Source organism: Salmo trutta, chromosome 29 (assembly GCF_901001165.1).
Source record: "Salmo trutta chromosome 29, fSalTru1.1, whole genome shotgun sequence".
Taxonomy (NCBI): Eukaryota; Metazoa; Chordata; class Actinopteri; order Salmoniformes; family Salmonidae; genus Salmo; species Salmo trutta.
The window spans coordinates 43,072,774-43,088,719 of NC_042985.1; the positions used below are offsets into that span (position 1 = coordinate 43,072,774).

Here is a 15,946-nt window from a genome sequence, read left to right on the forward strand (position 1 = left end):
GCTCGAACCAGGGACCCTTGTACATCAACAACTGACACCCCACGAAGCATCGTTACCCATCGCGCCACAATAGCCTTTGCAAACGCAAGGGGAAACCCTACTTCAAGTCTCGGAGCGAGTGACGTCACTGATTGAAACGCTATTAGCGCGCACCACCGCTAACTAACTAGCCATTTCACATCGGTTACACTTACAGAAAACAGGATCCAGCAATACAGTGAATAGAAAAATGTCAATCTTTGTGGTCAATCTTTGTGTAAATAAATACTAAATATTTCGGCAATCATGTTACCAATAATTGTTTCTAATACACGAGATGTATATCCTTGAACCGATTATTTAAAATTGCACAAAGTAGAGGATAATGTAGTTGTTACTGGCAGCATGCAGTACCCCGGTCAGCCTTCAAATGGAGCTATTCAATGGGCGGTGGCAGCACTGAGCCCAAGTTCAAAATCTACTTCTTGGAGTAAGCTCAAACTGCGCATGTTATGTCTCCATGAGACGCCATCATTTCAGAGCAATGAGTTCTTATAAGAACGGTTTGTATAATGAAGTTAGTTTGTATAATGAAGTCGGTTAAAATGGCGTCTCATGGTAACATAACATGTGCAGAGGGAGCTACTCCAGTAAGTATATTTGAATCTAGGTTCAGTTTGTCTACATGACATTTTAAAAACAATGCAGATATTGGCGTATACCTATTTTGGGTTAAGACAAGTAACTATGAGTATGGGCAAACGTAATGATACGCTTGCAAGCTGAGTTTTAATAAGACATCCGATTACCACTTAATTTACAAAGATTGTTTTTATTATAGCTAATAAATAATCAAATCATTGATGGATCACGAAATAAAATAAATTCATGTCTCTCGTCTGCCCCGGCTAGCCAATCGGCATACACGTCATCACACTCCCTCATCTGATTGGTCGAGTAGGTGGGTCTTCTGACTTTGTGGCTGTTGTAACTAGTGATGACCACCTGCTTTTCTGTGCTCGTATAAAAAACAAGGCTCGCGAGACCGTGGCGTGAACTGGATCTACACGCTTGCGGACTTTTTAAAATTTTTACTCTGGTTACTGACTCCTTTTGGATTTTGAACCAAAACTACCGGTTAGTATCAAATATTGATAACCCGAATGTATGTACCCCATAAAGTAGCGAAATGCATAGTAATCTAGCAGTTAAACTAACGTTGTTGCACTCAGTTTGGCTAGCTAGCTGGCTTGTTGTAGCTTTCTAACGTTAAATTGCTAACTTAGTTAGCTAACGTTTGCTATTTAACCAAAACAAAGAGAGAAAAGAATGATTGTTAGCTAACTTATTTTCTTAAATTATATAAAGTTAACTTGCAATTGAAGGCATTGCCCCGCGAGTGACAGTTAAATAACATGGGTTTCACTGCTAAATAACTAACGCTAATAGTTTGCTTGCTTGCTAACAACATTGAGTACCGGTACATCGTTTTTTAACTATACAATAAGGAGTAGTAGGGTTTGAACCTGCGACACCTGATGTTATAGGGAAAGCTCACTTGTCTTGGGCCAGGGTCCGGTTTCCCAAAAGCATCTTAAGGCTACGTTCATCGTTAGACCCTTAGTAGGAGCATTGTTACATCTCCGAGCTGTTTCCCGAAACCATTGTGCTGTTGAAAACGCTCGTTTTTTAACGACTGCGTCAGACCGCTCGTAGAACAGTTAAGTGGGTCATTAGATGTTGTTTTCCCTTTCGCGTCACTTTATTCTAAGATTTCCCCTAAACACAAAATTAATGTTATGTCTTTGTGTGACCCCCCCCCCCCATAACTTCAGAACGAATGTGATATCATAGAGCTCGTATTCATAATTCTATGTGTGACAGTGACTACAAATACAAAGTTTCCCATTTCGTTGCATAACAAGAGAATGATATGAAGACGCTTAAAACGAAAACCGAGCTGACTTAAAAATGAATGCAATGTGTAACGTGTGCAATGTTGTGCCAAATCTAGATTTTTATTAATCAAATTTTATTTGTCACATGCGCCGAATACAACAGGTGTACACCTTACTGTGAAATGCATACTTGCAAGCCCTTAACCAAGAATGCAGTTAAAGACATAGAGTTAAGAAAATATTTACTTAATAAACAACATTTAAAAAAATCGAATCAAAAAGTAACACGAGAAAATTACCTAACAATAATGAGGCTATATACAGGGGGTACCAGTACCGAGTCAATGTGCGGGGATAGAAGCTGTTAACCGTGAAATGCTTACTTACGATCCGAGTTAGATGACTCTGGATTTAAAAAAAAAAAAAACGTTTTAACATGAATATTGCAATTAAGGGCTTCAACAGAGAGGAAGAGGAGACGTGACGGTTTACTCCACCCAACATCTGTCCACGAAAATAAGACCATGAAATGAGGTAGTTAGAGACTGTAGAATTTTTTTAATTGCTATGTGAGGCTTATTTGAATAGAAGGGATATCTTCACGGATGAATCCCGGTTTCAAATCTACAGGGCAGATGGCAGACAAAATGTATGGTGTCCTGTGGGTGAGCAGTTTTCTGAAGTTGTGAAAATAGTTCCCCATGGTGGCATTTGGGTTATAGTATGGGCAGGCATAAGCTACGGACAACAAACACAATTACAATTTATAGATGGCAATTTGAATGCACAGAGATACTGTGACAATCCTGAGGCCCATTGTCGTGCAATTCATTCGTCGCCATCACCTCATGTTTCAGCATGATAATGCGCGGCCCATGTCACAAGGATCTGTACACAATTCCTGGTAGCTGAAAATGTCCCATTTCTTTCCATGGCCTGCATACTCAACAGACATATCACCCGTTAAACATGTCGATCCAGAGCATCCCAAACGTGTATGACACTGTTCTCCAGCTCCCTCCAATACCCAGCAACTTCACACAGCCATTTGAAGAGGAGTGAGTCAACATTCCACAGGCCACAATCAACAGCCTGATCGAAGGAGATCGTGCTGCATGAGGCAAATGGTGGTCACACCAGATACTGTTTTCTGATTCAAACCCCTACATTTTTAAGGTATCTGTGACCAACAGATGCATATCTGTATTCACAGTCATGTGAAATCCATAGGTTAGGGCCTAATACATTTATTTAAATTGATTTCCTTATATGAACTGCAACTCAGTAAGGTCTTTGAAGTTGTTGCATTTTATATTTTTGTGAAGTGTACCTTGGAAAGATAACTGCCCCATGCTTATCCGCCCATGCATAGGCTATAGCCTGTTCTATTTAATTGAGACCACACGTGCCTGATCTAGCAGGTATGGCTACTGAACTTAAAGCAGCAAGAATAACAATGACACTTGCTACGTTTTACCTTTTAGGTGGACGATTTGCAGGCAGAGACAAATGGTTAATACTAGGGATGCACGATATATCGGTGAACATATCGGAATCGGACGATATTAGCTAAAAACGGCAACATCGGTATCGGCCAATGTCTAGTTTAATGCCAATGTGCAAAATCGATGTCAAAGCTGACGTGCATACCTATGGTGGCATTTGGGTATCTGTGACCCACCTATGTGAAATAAGCCACAAGTGGAATTTGCGGTTTGCCTTCAAAATAAAAGTATGTCATTGACAGTGATGCAAATCGTATAATTATGCCATATTTTTATCTTGAAGGCTAACCGCAAAGTCCACTTGTGGCTAATCCTTATTGTGGCTAGCTTCACATAGATGGGTCCGACCACCATTAATCAAATAAGAACTGTCTTATACACCTAGCTATATAAACTCAGCAAAAAAAGAAACATCCTCTCACTGTCAACTGTTTATTTTCAGCAAATGTAACATGTGTAGATATTTGTATGAACTTAAGATTCAACAACTGAGACATAAACTGAACAAGTTCCACAGACATGTGACTAACAGAAATGTGTTCTTAACTGACTTGCCTAGTTAAATAAAGGTAAAAAAATATATATTTAAAAAAATTTGCAAATCGGTGGCAAAAAAATACCGATTACCAATTGTTATGAAAACTTGAAATCGGACCTAATTAATCGGCCATTCCGATTAATCGGTCGACCTCTACTCCAGAGTACAGGCCTCAGTGTAACGCTTATTCCTTCGTCATTACATGCGAGTCTGACCATCACCTCTGGTGAGACAAAACCGCGACTCGTAAGTGAAGAGCACTTTTTGCCAGTCCTGTCTGGTCCAGCGACGGGGGGTTTGTGCCTATAGGTGACGGTGAGGACCTGCCTTACAACAGGCCTACAAGCCCTTAATCCGCCTCTCTCAGCCTATTGCGGACAGTCTGAGCACTGATGGAGGGATTGTGCGTTCCTGGTGTAACTCAGGCAGTTGTTGTTGCCGCCATCCTGTACCTGTCCCGCAGGTGTGATGTTCGGATGTACCGATCCTGTGCAGGTGTTGTTACACGTGGTCTGCCACTGTGAGGACGATCAGCTGTCCGTCCTGTCTCCCTGTAGCGCTGTCGTAGGCGTCTCACAGTACGGACATTGCAATTTATTGCAGTCCTTATTTATTGCACAACTGCAGTCCTCATGCCTCCTTGCAGCATGCCTAAGGCACGTTCACGCAGATGAGCAGGGACCCTGGGCATCTTTCTTTTGGTGTTTTTCAGAGTCAGTAGAAAGGCCTCTTTAGTGTCCTAAGTTTTCATAACTGACCTTAATTGCCTACAGTCTAAGCTGTTAGTGTCTTAACGACCGTTCCATGGGTGCATGTTCATTAATTGTTTATGGTTCATTGAACAATCATGGGAAACAGTGTTTAAACCCTTTACAATGAAGATCTGTGTAGTTATTTGGATTTTTACAAATTGTCTTTGAAAGACAGGGTCCTAAAAAAGAGACGTTTCTTTTTTTGCTGAGTTAGCTAGCTAACTATAGCTACTGAAACAGATTGTCTTTTTGCTATTTTTTGGGGGAAGAACTTTGTTTGCATCCATGAGCTAGCTAGCTTTTTTTTGTGACCAGTACTGTAGATGCACGAGACAACTTTACCAGCATCATAGCATACGTTTCGATGAATCGTTCTGACATATCAAATACGAGTGATAGTGTAATAACTACGTAAAAAAAATTAATGAACGCGCTAAATTATGTGACGTGCAGTCATTCATGTCCTGATTGGTCAAAAAGCTTATTTGACACATCAAATACTGTTAAATTGTATACTTTTTGACATGCAAAGACCCAAACGGCGTTCCATAGAAATCCCGGTTGAAAATGAAACCACTGAACAAATGAACAACGAAACAGCACAGCAAGTAAGTGAAAGAAATAGCTTTTGATGATGTTTTACTGGTAATGGGGACATGCGTAAATGCCAACAAATTAACTTTTTTGTGTGTGTGTAACCTTTATTTAACTAAGCAAGTCAGTTAAGAACAAATTCTTATTTACAATGATGGCCTACCCCGGACGACGCTGGGCCAATTATGCGCCGCCCTATGGTTTTGAACCAACATTTTTAAATATTGGCTATCGCTATCGTTTTTTTTTTTTTTTGCAAGGAAAATTTTGGGCCGACATGCTAGTTAATACTTATTGAAAATGAAAAGTAGCATTGCATTGTGCCTTTTCCTTTTCAATGATTACATGTTTCTTTTAATTAAGTAAAAAATTGCCGCTTGCGCCGAATACAATACTCACCATGAAATGCTTACTTACAAGCCCTAAACCAACAATGCCGTATTAAGAAAATATTTACTAAATAAGCTCAAGTAATAAAAGTAACACTAACGTATATACAGGGTGTATTTCATGCTATGGGCAGTCAGACGGACGAAATTGGGATGAAAATATTATTTTTGGTCCCACAGTTTATTTGGAAACTGTCGTCCTTCTGCCTTCTATTCATTAGCCTAAAGAACTATTCACATGGGAATAGTATTAGATAATGTTGGTTATGTTATTCCAGAGGATGATTGGACAGGATAATAAAATAAAAAAACTGCCCTATTGTAATTATTATTTTTTTAAATAAATTGACAGTTATGACAGAAGCCTGGGAGTTTTTTCTAGGGGTGAAGATATTACAACTCCAGGCGATAACAGGCTACCCTGATAAATCGAGCTTGGTTCCCAAGTTTGTAAACCATCTTTGGTACAGTGTCACCATATTTTAATTGAGGAAGTGTGATCATAATCATTAGGATATTTTAGTGATCCGCAGTAGAATACGCCCTAAATGCCCCCCAGCCTTCAGATTATATGCGTTTTAGGCTATGTATGAGAAAGTGAACTTGTAATTTCCAAACGTTTAGCTCAGTTGCATGCTGCATTGCGATCTATTAACACAAAAAGGTTGCATTAAACTGGTCATAATATTTTTTTATTATGCATTTGGCGATGTTCAATAAATTCGCACAAAACATAAAAGCATTACATTTGAAAGTTGATACATGTAGACCCTTCATATATACAGCAGACTATGCGCAGCACATTATCAAATCAGTTGTTTTCTTGCTCAAACCGCAAGCAACACCGGTCAAACTCAGACATTTCTCTCAAAACACAGGGATATCGATTCACACGAGACTAAGTTCAAGTCTAGATCCATAAGTCTCCTTAACAGCTTCTACCCCAAAGCCATAAGACTGCTGAACTTTTTTTTTACGCTGCTGCTACTCGCTGTTTATTATCTATGCATAGTCACTTTACCCCTAGCTAAATGTACAGTACATATTACCTTAATTATCTCGACTAACCTGTACCCCCGCACATTGACGCTGTACTGATACCAACCACGCCACAATGATCTCTGTCGGGATCCGCGGGAATGCAACCCTCTACAGGGAGACCACAATATTACGTCTCTCAAGATGCATCCAGCACAGATATTGCAAAGCAGTTGGGGGCAGCAGGTTTGACAGTTGGGTCAAAGTTAGAAACAAATAAAAATACACACTTTGTGGGGAAGGGTAGAGCAGTAGGAATATAGAACTTCTGCCTCCAACTATGATATTGAGAAGAAACAGCCATTGCCATGCTTTAAACCAGATGTGTCGAACTCACTATACTTTAAAATGACTAAAACAAAATTGAAACCGTGTACAAATAATTGACCTATGTTTCTTGACTGTGTCCAGCTCACTAATACGCACAGAAATTATAGCTAGATCGTCAGGGAGTATCTAAAATTCCCAAAATGATAGAGTATATTGTGTACATTTTTACAGCGAGGACATATAATCAATTGTCGGTACGGCCCTCCGGACCTCGTTAAAGACCAAATGCGTCTTTAACGCAAGCTGGCTCAACATCAAAAGCATAGCCACCTTAATTATCTTGTTTCTGTGGTTAACCGTTGTGCACATACTTCGCCTGGCTGTTAACTAGGATATGTCACCGGCATCTAGGGCTGGGCGGTGTACCGTATTTAAGCAATAAGGCATGAGGGGGTGTAGTCACGGGCAAGGGCTGTTCTTAGGCACAGCGTGGTATATTGGCCATATCACAAACCCCCGAGGTGCCGTATTGCTAGTATAAACTGGTTACCGACGTAATTGGAGCAGTAAAATAAATGTTTAGTCATAGCCATGGTATATGGTCTGATATACCATGGCTGTCAGCCAATCAGCATTCAGGGCTCGAACCACCCAGTTCATAGCTTACTATATACCGGTATTGGTGCACCGACTGGTTTGGGTTTTGACTAGAACGGTATTTCAATGTTTGGTTTGTTAAATGTGATATGCAACTCCGGTGCATGTAATGTCAGTTTTTATAGTTTACTCTACTTGGGTCCTCTTTCTCCCTCTCCTGCTTGCTGCATGCAGCTTCCCAAGCCCTGCCCCCTATCACTCGAGAGAGTAATTGCTCAAGCACTGAGTCATGAGCACTTGCCGTTCACTCTGCAGTCTGCATGGTCAGATGCCACAAGATGTTGGTGACAATAATGCTGCTTTCCACAAGCGATCTATAAATACACAATTCGTTTGTGTATCATACTATCTGCAATCTACTGTCTACTAGTTTATTTTCTTAGCAAGTTGTGGCTAAAATAAATTGTATTAGATGCTAATCGCTAGTTAGCTGGCTAGCTAGCTTTCTAAAAGTTGGAGCAAGCGTAGCTAACTAATACAGCCTAGTGCTGGTGTAGGCCTAGATAAGCATGTCGTTTGTGCAACGTTAGTTAGCTATATCAGGTAAGAAAACAACATGTTATGTAACATCTAATTAGGGTCCCCTGGAAACAGTGACCAACACATTGGTTCCTACCCTGTAAATAATTCCTCCCTGCACTATTCGTTCGTTTTTGTGCCAAGCATAAATGTATTAAAGATGCTACCCACTATATTCCAAATGTATAATAATGATATTTCCATGCTTCCAACAGTTCACCAATTAACTAGGCCTAGATTTTTGGCCCATATAATGTGGCAATGATAACAATAGTGCAGAAATTGATATAAATGCTGGAAATTATTTGAACAGTATAAAACAATCCAACTTCAATCAAAATGAATAAAGCTTATTGAAATCACTTATTTGCAAAGTATTCAGACCTTTTTCCACATTTGGTTACGTTACAGCCTTATGCTAAAATGGATCCAATTATTTAGTTTTCCTCATCAATCTACACACAATACCCCATAATAACAAAGTTAATTTTTTTTTCTCGAAATTCTTGCAAATAAAGATGCCTTATTCACATATGTATTCAGGCCCTTTGCTATGCGACTCGAAATTAAGCTCAGGTGCATCCTGTTTACATTGGTTATCCTTGATGTTTTAACAACTTCATTGTAATCCACCTTTGGTAAATTCAATTGATTGGACATGATTTGGAAAAGCACACATGAGTCCATATAAGGTCCCACAGTTGACAGTGCATGTCAGAGCAAAAACCAAGCCATGAGGTCCGTAGAGCTCCGAGACAGGATTGTGTTGAGGCAAAGATCTGGGGAAGGGTACCAAAAACGTTCTGCAGTATTGAAGGTCCCCAAAAACACAGTGGCCTCAATTCTTCTTTTAATAGAAGAAGTTCGCAACCACCAAGGCTCTTCCTAGAGCTGGCCGCCCGGCCAAACTGAGCAATTGCGGGAGAAGGGCCTTGGTCAGGGAGGTGACCAAGAACCTGATGGTCACTCTGACAGAGCTCCAGAATTCCTCTTTGGAGATGGAAGAACCTTCCAGAAGGACAACCATCTCTGCAGCACTCCACCAATAAGGCCTTTATGGTAGAGTGGCCAGACGGAAGCCACACTTCAGTAAAAGGCAAATGACAGCCCGCTTGGAGTTTGCCAAAAGGCACCGAAAGGACTCTGACCATGAGAAACAAGATTCTCTGGTCTGATTAAACCAAGATTGAACTAACTCTTTGGCCTGAATGCCAAGCGTCACATCTGTAGGAAACGTGGTTGCGGCATCAGGATGTGGGGATGTTGTTCTGAAGCAGGACTGGGAGACTAGTCAGGATTGAGGGAAAGATGAACCGAGCAAAGTACAGAGAGATCCTTGATGAAAACCTACTCCAGAGCACTCCGGACCTCAGACTGGAGCGAAGGTTCACTTTCCAACAGGACAACGACCCTAAACACACAGCCAAGACAATGCAGGAGTGGCTTTGAGACAAGTCTCTGAATGTCCTTGAGTGGCCCAGACAGAGCCTGGACTTGAACCCAATCTAACATCTCTGGCGAGACCTGAAAATAGATGTACAGTGAAGCTCCCCATCCAACCTTACAGAGCTTGAGAGGATCTGCAGAAAAGAATGGGAGAAACTCCCCAAATACATGTGTGCCAAGCTTGTAGCAGCATACCCAAGAAGACTCAAGGCTGTAATCTCTGCCAAAGGTGCTTCAACAAAGTACTGAGTAAAGGGTATGAATACTTATGTAAATGTGATGTTTTAGTTTTGTATTCTTAAAAATAAAACAAGTTTTTGCTTTGTCATTATGGGATATTGTCTGTAGATTGAGGGGGAAAAATGATTTTATCCATTGTAGAATAAGGCTGTAAAGTAAGAAAATGCAGAATAAGTCATCTGGTATGAATACTTGCTGAATGCACTGTATGTCTTGCCACCCTAGGGTCATTAAGTACTCATAAAGCATATTTAGACCTTTTTTATTATTTAAAAACACTAAATACCATCATTCCGTGCAACTTTTGGAAAAATAGGGTAAAATTATATTTGGGCTATATCGCCCAGCCCTATCAGCATATCTGTGTTACATTACAACAATGTAATAACAGATGCTGATGACAGATCCCAGTCTGGGCTATGAAAGTAGCACAGAGCTATTTCAGGTTTTTCCAAACAGTATTCTTCAAAAAACCAACATTGTTACACACAATTTTTTTTACAAAGAGCACTTGATGTACAGTCATTCAATACTGATTTTAACCACATGTCTTCTCTTATAATCTTCTGTAGGACTGTGATATGGACTTGTGAGGAATGAGATGGCAAAACCTTATGGATGTCTTGTTGCATTACAAAGGCACAGATGGCAGCTTGAAAGTCTTAGTGGACAAAACAGAAAAGGCCTTGGAGGACTTCCCCTGTCGTGTTTTGCCTATATTTACACCATGGTTCCCACCTGAAAGTGACAAATTGCTGCCAATTAGACCCTTAAAGTCACCGCCGATTATTTCTCTGGAAGATTTGGAAAATATCCAAACACATCTGCAGTCTGCGGAGCCATTACTAACCTCCCATCCCTGTGCCGAAAGCATTCAGAACTTGGCTCTAACCAGTTTGGGAAGATCCACCTTGCATGTACAGGCATGCTCTAAGATTGGAACGTCAGCACAGCATAAAGATACTCTCCATAGTGAGAGGGAAGTGAAAAGATCATGGAGTGTTTTTTCACAGAGAGGTTTATACATTCACAACACTCTAACATTCTCCAAACAATTCCACAAGGTTGTTTGGAAGCACGGACTTCACATGCGCCAGAGAGCAAAATGGGTTATTGACAAACTGAACTTTGTCACTGGAGACATAGAACATACATGGAGAGGACTGAACCGGGCCATCAGGAACTCCATGCTTCCGACTTGCAATGCCAACATTCAGAGGGATCTGACACAAATCTGTGTGTTCTGCGATGTATTATACTGTGAATATGTTGGAAATTATTTAAAGGAAGAATTTCAAGTCACTGGACAGATCACTTTATTTGTTCATAGACTTGGAGACATTTTCACTTTATAGAAATTAGTGATTGTCAGAATTTGATCCGTGTGTCACTCAATTTTTTTTTTTACTGTAGTAGGCAGGTTTCCATTGACCCAGGTGTATTCGATTTTAAAGTAATGTCGCAACAACAAAAAAATCTGAGACTTGTGATTGAAACGGCATATAGAGGAGACATTTTATAAAGATCTACAACATTTTTCTCCATTTGACAGTGGTAATGGATTATTCTTCAGTCGAACTTTTGTTATTGCGGCAAATGATGCTGGAAACTGTTTTTCGAATAAATGATTGCCAAATCATTTGGAAGGTACGCGGGGAACGTGATGTCACCATGTAACTATAAAGCTCCACTCCTCAATTGAATTCTAAATGCCTACGTCTTGAAAAATAAACATCATTCAACTATAAACATGTTTTTTTGCAGGACACTGCTTGTCCTAACTTTCAAGAATGCCTGAATTGCTTCACCTTGCTTTTCTGGTTGGCTGGCAAGTTTCACCAGCCAATTATTTCAGTTCTATAGGAGTGCAAGTTTTCCCATGGCACAGACCGTTGCACATGATAAGTATTACAATATGGCAAATATTAGTTAGTTACGGCATTCTATCCATGCTGGCTTTCGCGGGCTACCTAAGACATAAAACAGAAAGGTGGGAGGGCATACAGTCTGTTAACAATTTATTAATGTGCAATTTGCCAAAATGGGCAATGGAAACACTTCAACTACATTTTTATTCGACATTTCCATCCAACCATTTAATGCTGATGAATAACCTGACCCATGAAAAAAGTCATGACTATATGAAATCAAATTTTATTATGCCAATATATTGTTCAACATGGTGGGATCTTTTTGTGTCAGTCAAATGTATTATGCAAGAAATGGTGGTGGAAACACCTTGATGCGCCAATATTAATATAATAACCATCATATTGAAGTAAACTTGGAGTCATGCGACGATATGTTGTGTGGTCCTCCCACTAAGACTCGGGAAAGCATGCAGTTTATTAGGCTACAGATGAAAGAAGTTATGATAACCTTCACAGGGTGGTAAAAGTACAAGGTGATGAGCTTGATGCTCCTTTCCAATAAATATCGAGGGTCTTACTCTGACAAGATGATCGGTGCTTGGCTGCCGTTTTGACAAATGCAAATAATAAAACTCTTATCTATAATAATCTCAATGTAGGTAGCCTAGCCGCACTGTAGCTGTTGGCTAGAGCGCATGTGCCAAGACCAGAGTGCGTACATTTGCTATATCACCAAAAGTTTTTGCGACAAAACCATCCAGTAGAGTTGAAAATGTTATGGAAACCCATTTAACTTGTATTTTTCATTCTGTACATGAGAATTTAACAGCAATAGTTTATTTTTATGTGCAGTATCATCACCCACAGCCTTTTATCCTCAAAGTCAATTAGACGGAATCATCTGGTAGGAATATGCTCATATTGTATTATTCAGATTTTAGAAATATATGCATCAAAATCTGCCGCAAATTGGATGGGAATCTAGCTACTGTAGGTTTTTGCGAAAGTGTTACTTCATCGGCACAATACGTTTTTGCGTGTGTACAGTTGAAGTCGGAAATTTACATACACTTTGGTTGGAGTCATTAAAACTCGTTTTTCAACCACAAATTTCTTGTTCACAAACTATAGTTTTGGCAAGTCGGTTAGGACATCAACTTTGCATGACAAGTAATTTTTCCAACAATTCTTTACAGAAATATTATTTAACTTTTATAATTCACTGTATCACAATTTCACTGGGTCAGAAGTTTACAAACACTAAGTTGACTGTGCCTTTAAACAGCTTAGTAAATTCCAGAAAAATATGTCATGGCTTTAAAAGCTTCTGGTAGGCTAATTGACATAATTTGAGTCAATTGGAGGTGTACCTGTGGGTGTATTTCAAGGCCTACTTTCAAACTCAGTGTCTCTTTGCTTGACATCATGGGAAAATCAAAAGAAATCATCTAAAAATGGTAGACCACAAGTCCGGTTCATCCTTGGGAGCAATTTCCAAACGCCTGAAGGTACCACGTTCATCAGTACAAACAATAGTACACAAGTATAAACACCATGGGACCACGCAGCCATTATACCGCTCAGGAAGGAGACGCGTTCTGCCTCCTAGAGATGGACGCACTTTGGTGCGAAAAGTGCAAATCAATCCCAGAATAACAGCAAAGGACCCTGTAAAAATGCTGGAGGAAACGGGTACAAAAGTATCTATATCCACAGTAACCAAGTCCTATATCGACATAACCTGAAAGGCCGCTCAGCAAGGAAGATGTCACTGCTCCAAAACTGCCATTAAAAAAAAAAGCCAGACTATGGTTTGAAACTGCACATGGGGACAAAGATCGTACTTTTTGGAGAAATGTCCTCTGGTCTGATGAAACAAAAATAGAACTGTTTGGCCACAATGACCATCTTTATGTTTGGAGGAGAAAGGGGGAGGCTTGCAAGCCGAAGAACAAGTCGAAGAACACCATCCCAACCGTGAAGCACGGGGGTGGCATCATCATGTTGTGGGGGTGCTTTGCTGCAGGAGGGACTGGTGCACTTCACAAAATAGATGGCGTCATGAGAAAGGAAAATTATGTGGAAATATTGATGCAACATCTCAAGACATCAGTCAGGAAGTTAAAGCTTGGTCACAAATGGGTCTTCCAAATGGACAATGACCCCATACTTCCAAAGTTGTGACAAATTGGCTTAAGGACAACAAAGTCAAGGTATTGGAGTGGCCATCAAAAAGCCCTGACCTCAATCCGATAAATTTGTGGGCAGAACTGAAAAAGTGTGCGAGCAAGGAGGCCTACAAACCTGACTCAGTTACACCAGCTCTGTCGGGAGGAATGGGCCAAAATTCACCCAACTTATTGTGGGAAGCTTGTGGAACGCTGCCTGAAACATTCTCGACTATTATTCTGACATTTCACATTCTTAAAATAAAGTGGTGATCCTAACTGACCTAAGACAGAGAATCTTTACAAGGATTACATGTCAGGAATTGTGAAACTGAGTTTAAATGTATTTGGCTAAGGTGTATGTAAACTTCCACCTTCAACTGTATATTATTTAATATCCACTACCGTTCAAAAGTTTGGGGTCACTTAGAATTTACTGTTTTTGAAAGAAAACCTTCTTTTTTTTTTCCATTTGAAATAACACCAAATTGATCCGAACTACAGTGTAGACGTTGTAAATGACTATTGTAGCTGGAAACGACAGATTTAAAATAAAAAATGGAATATCTACATAGGTGTACAGAGGCCCATTATCAGCAACCGTCACTCCTGTGTTCCAATGGCACGTTGTATTAGCTAGTCCAAGTTTATTATTTTAAAAGGCTAATTGATCATTAGAAACCCTTTTGCAATTATGTTAGCACAGCTGAAAACTGTTATTCTGATTAAAGAAGCAATAAAACTGGCCTTCTTTAGACTAGTTGAGTATCTGGAGTATCAGCATTTGTGGTTTCAGTTACAGGCTCAAAATGGCCAGACAAAGAACTTTCTTCTGAAACTCGTCAGTCTATTCTTGTTCTGAGAAATGAAGGCTATTCAATGCTAGAAATTGCTAATAAACTGAGGATCTCATACAACACTGTACTACTCCCTTCATAGAACAGCGCAAACTGTCTCTAACCAGAATAGAAAGAGGAGTGGGAGGCCCCGGTGCACAACTGAGCAAGAGGACAAGTACATTAGTGTCTAGTTTGAGAAACAGACAACTTACAAGTCCTCAACTGGCAGCTTCATTAAATAGTACCCGCAAAACACCATTCTCAACGTCAACAGTGAAGGGGTGACTCTGGGATGCTGGCCTTCTAGGCAGAGTTCCTCTGTCCAGTGTCTGTGTTCTTTTGCCCATCTTAATCATTTTTTTTTATTTTTCAGTCTGAAAATTGCTTTTTCTTTGAGTCTCTGCCTAGAAGGCCAGCGACCCGGAGTCGCCTTTTCACTGTTGACGTTGAGACTGGTGTTTTTGCGGGTACTATTTAATGAAGCTGCCAGTTGAGGACTGGCAGCTTGTAGAAGAGTAGGGAGGTAAGCAATAAATAGGCCATAGAGTCAAAATAATTGCAATTTAGCATTAATACTGGAGTGATAGATGTGCAAGTAGAGCTACTGGGGTGCAAAAGAGCAAGAGTGTAAGTAATAATATGTGGATGAGGTAGTTGGGTGTGCTATTTACAGATTGGCTGTGTACAGGTACAGTGATCGGTAAGCTGCTCTGACAGCTGATGCTTAAATGCACCTACAGTGCCTTGCTACAGTATTCATCCGCCTTGACATTTTTCCTATTTTGTTGCCTTTACAAACCCCCCAAAAACTATTTTAATTCCAGATTGTATCTATTGATTTACACATGTCTACCGCTTTGAAGATGCAAAATAGTTTTTCTTGTGAAACAAACATGAAATATGACAAAAAAACACAGAACTTGAGTGTGCATAACTATTCACCCCCCCAAAGTCAATGCTTTGTAGAGCCACCTTTTGCAGTAATTACAGCTGCAAGTCTGTTGGTATGTCTTTATAAGCTTGGCACATCTAGCCACTGGGATTTTTGTCCATTCTTCAAGGCAAAACTGCTCCAGCTCCTTCAAGTAGGATGGGTTCTGCTGGTGTTCAGCAATCTTTAAGTCATAACACAGATTCTCAATTGGATTGAGATCTGGCCTTTGACTAGGCCATTCCAAGACATTTAAATGTTTCCCCTTAAACCACTCGTGTTGCTTTAGCAGTATGCTTAGGGTCATTGTCC

At 40.1% G+C, this 15,946-nt stretch overlaps 2 protein-coding genes across 2 annotated transcripts in view; both read left to right on the forward strand.

The window, feature by feature from the left end:
* The first annotated feature begins 523 nt into the window (after nt 1-523).
* Nucleotides 524-11,578, forward strand: shld3 (shieldin complex subunit 3). Its single transcript, XM_029722260.1, has 2 exons — nt 524-629; nt 10,398-11,578. The coding sequence occupies exon 2, from the start codon at nt 10,422-10,424 to the stop codon at nt 11,178-11,180; it is 759 nt and encodes a 252-aa protein (XP_029578120.1). The 5' UTR covers nt 524-629; nt 10,398-10,421; the 3' UTR covers nt 11,181-11,578.
* The window catches only part of LOC115167650 (phosphatidylinositol 3-kinase regulatory subunit alpha), a 44,605-nt gene continuing 29,663 nt past the window's right edge, over nt 1,005-15,946 (forward strand). The window contains exon 1 of the mRNA XM_029722259.1: nt 1,005-1,116. The gene's annotated coding sequence lies outside the window, so the exon portion shown is untranslated. The remainder of the gene's footprint in view (nt 1,117-15,946) is intronic.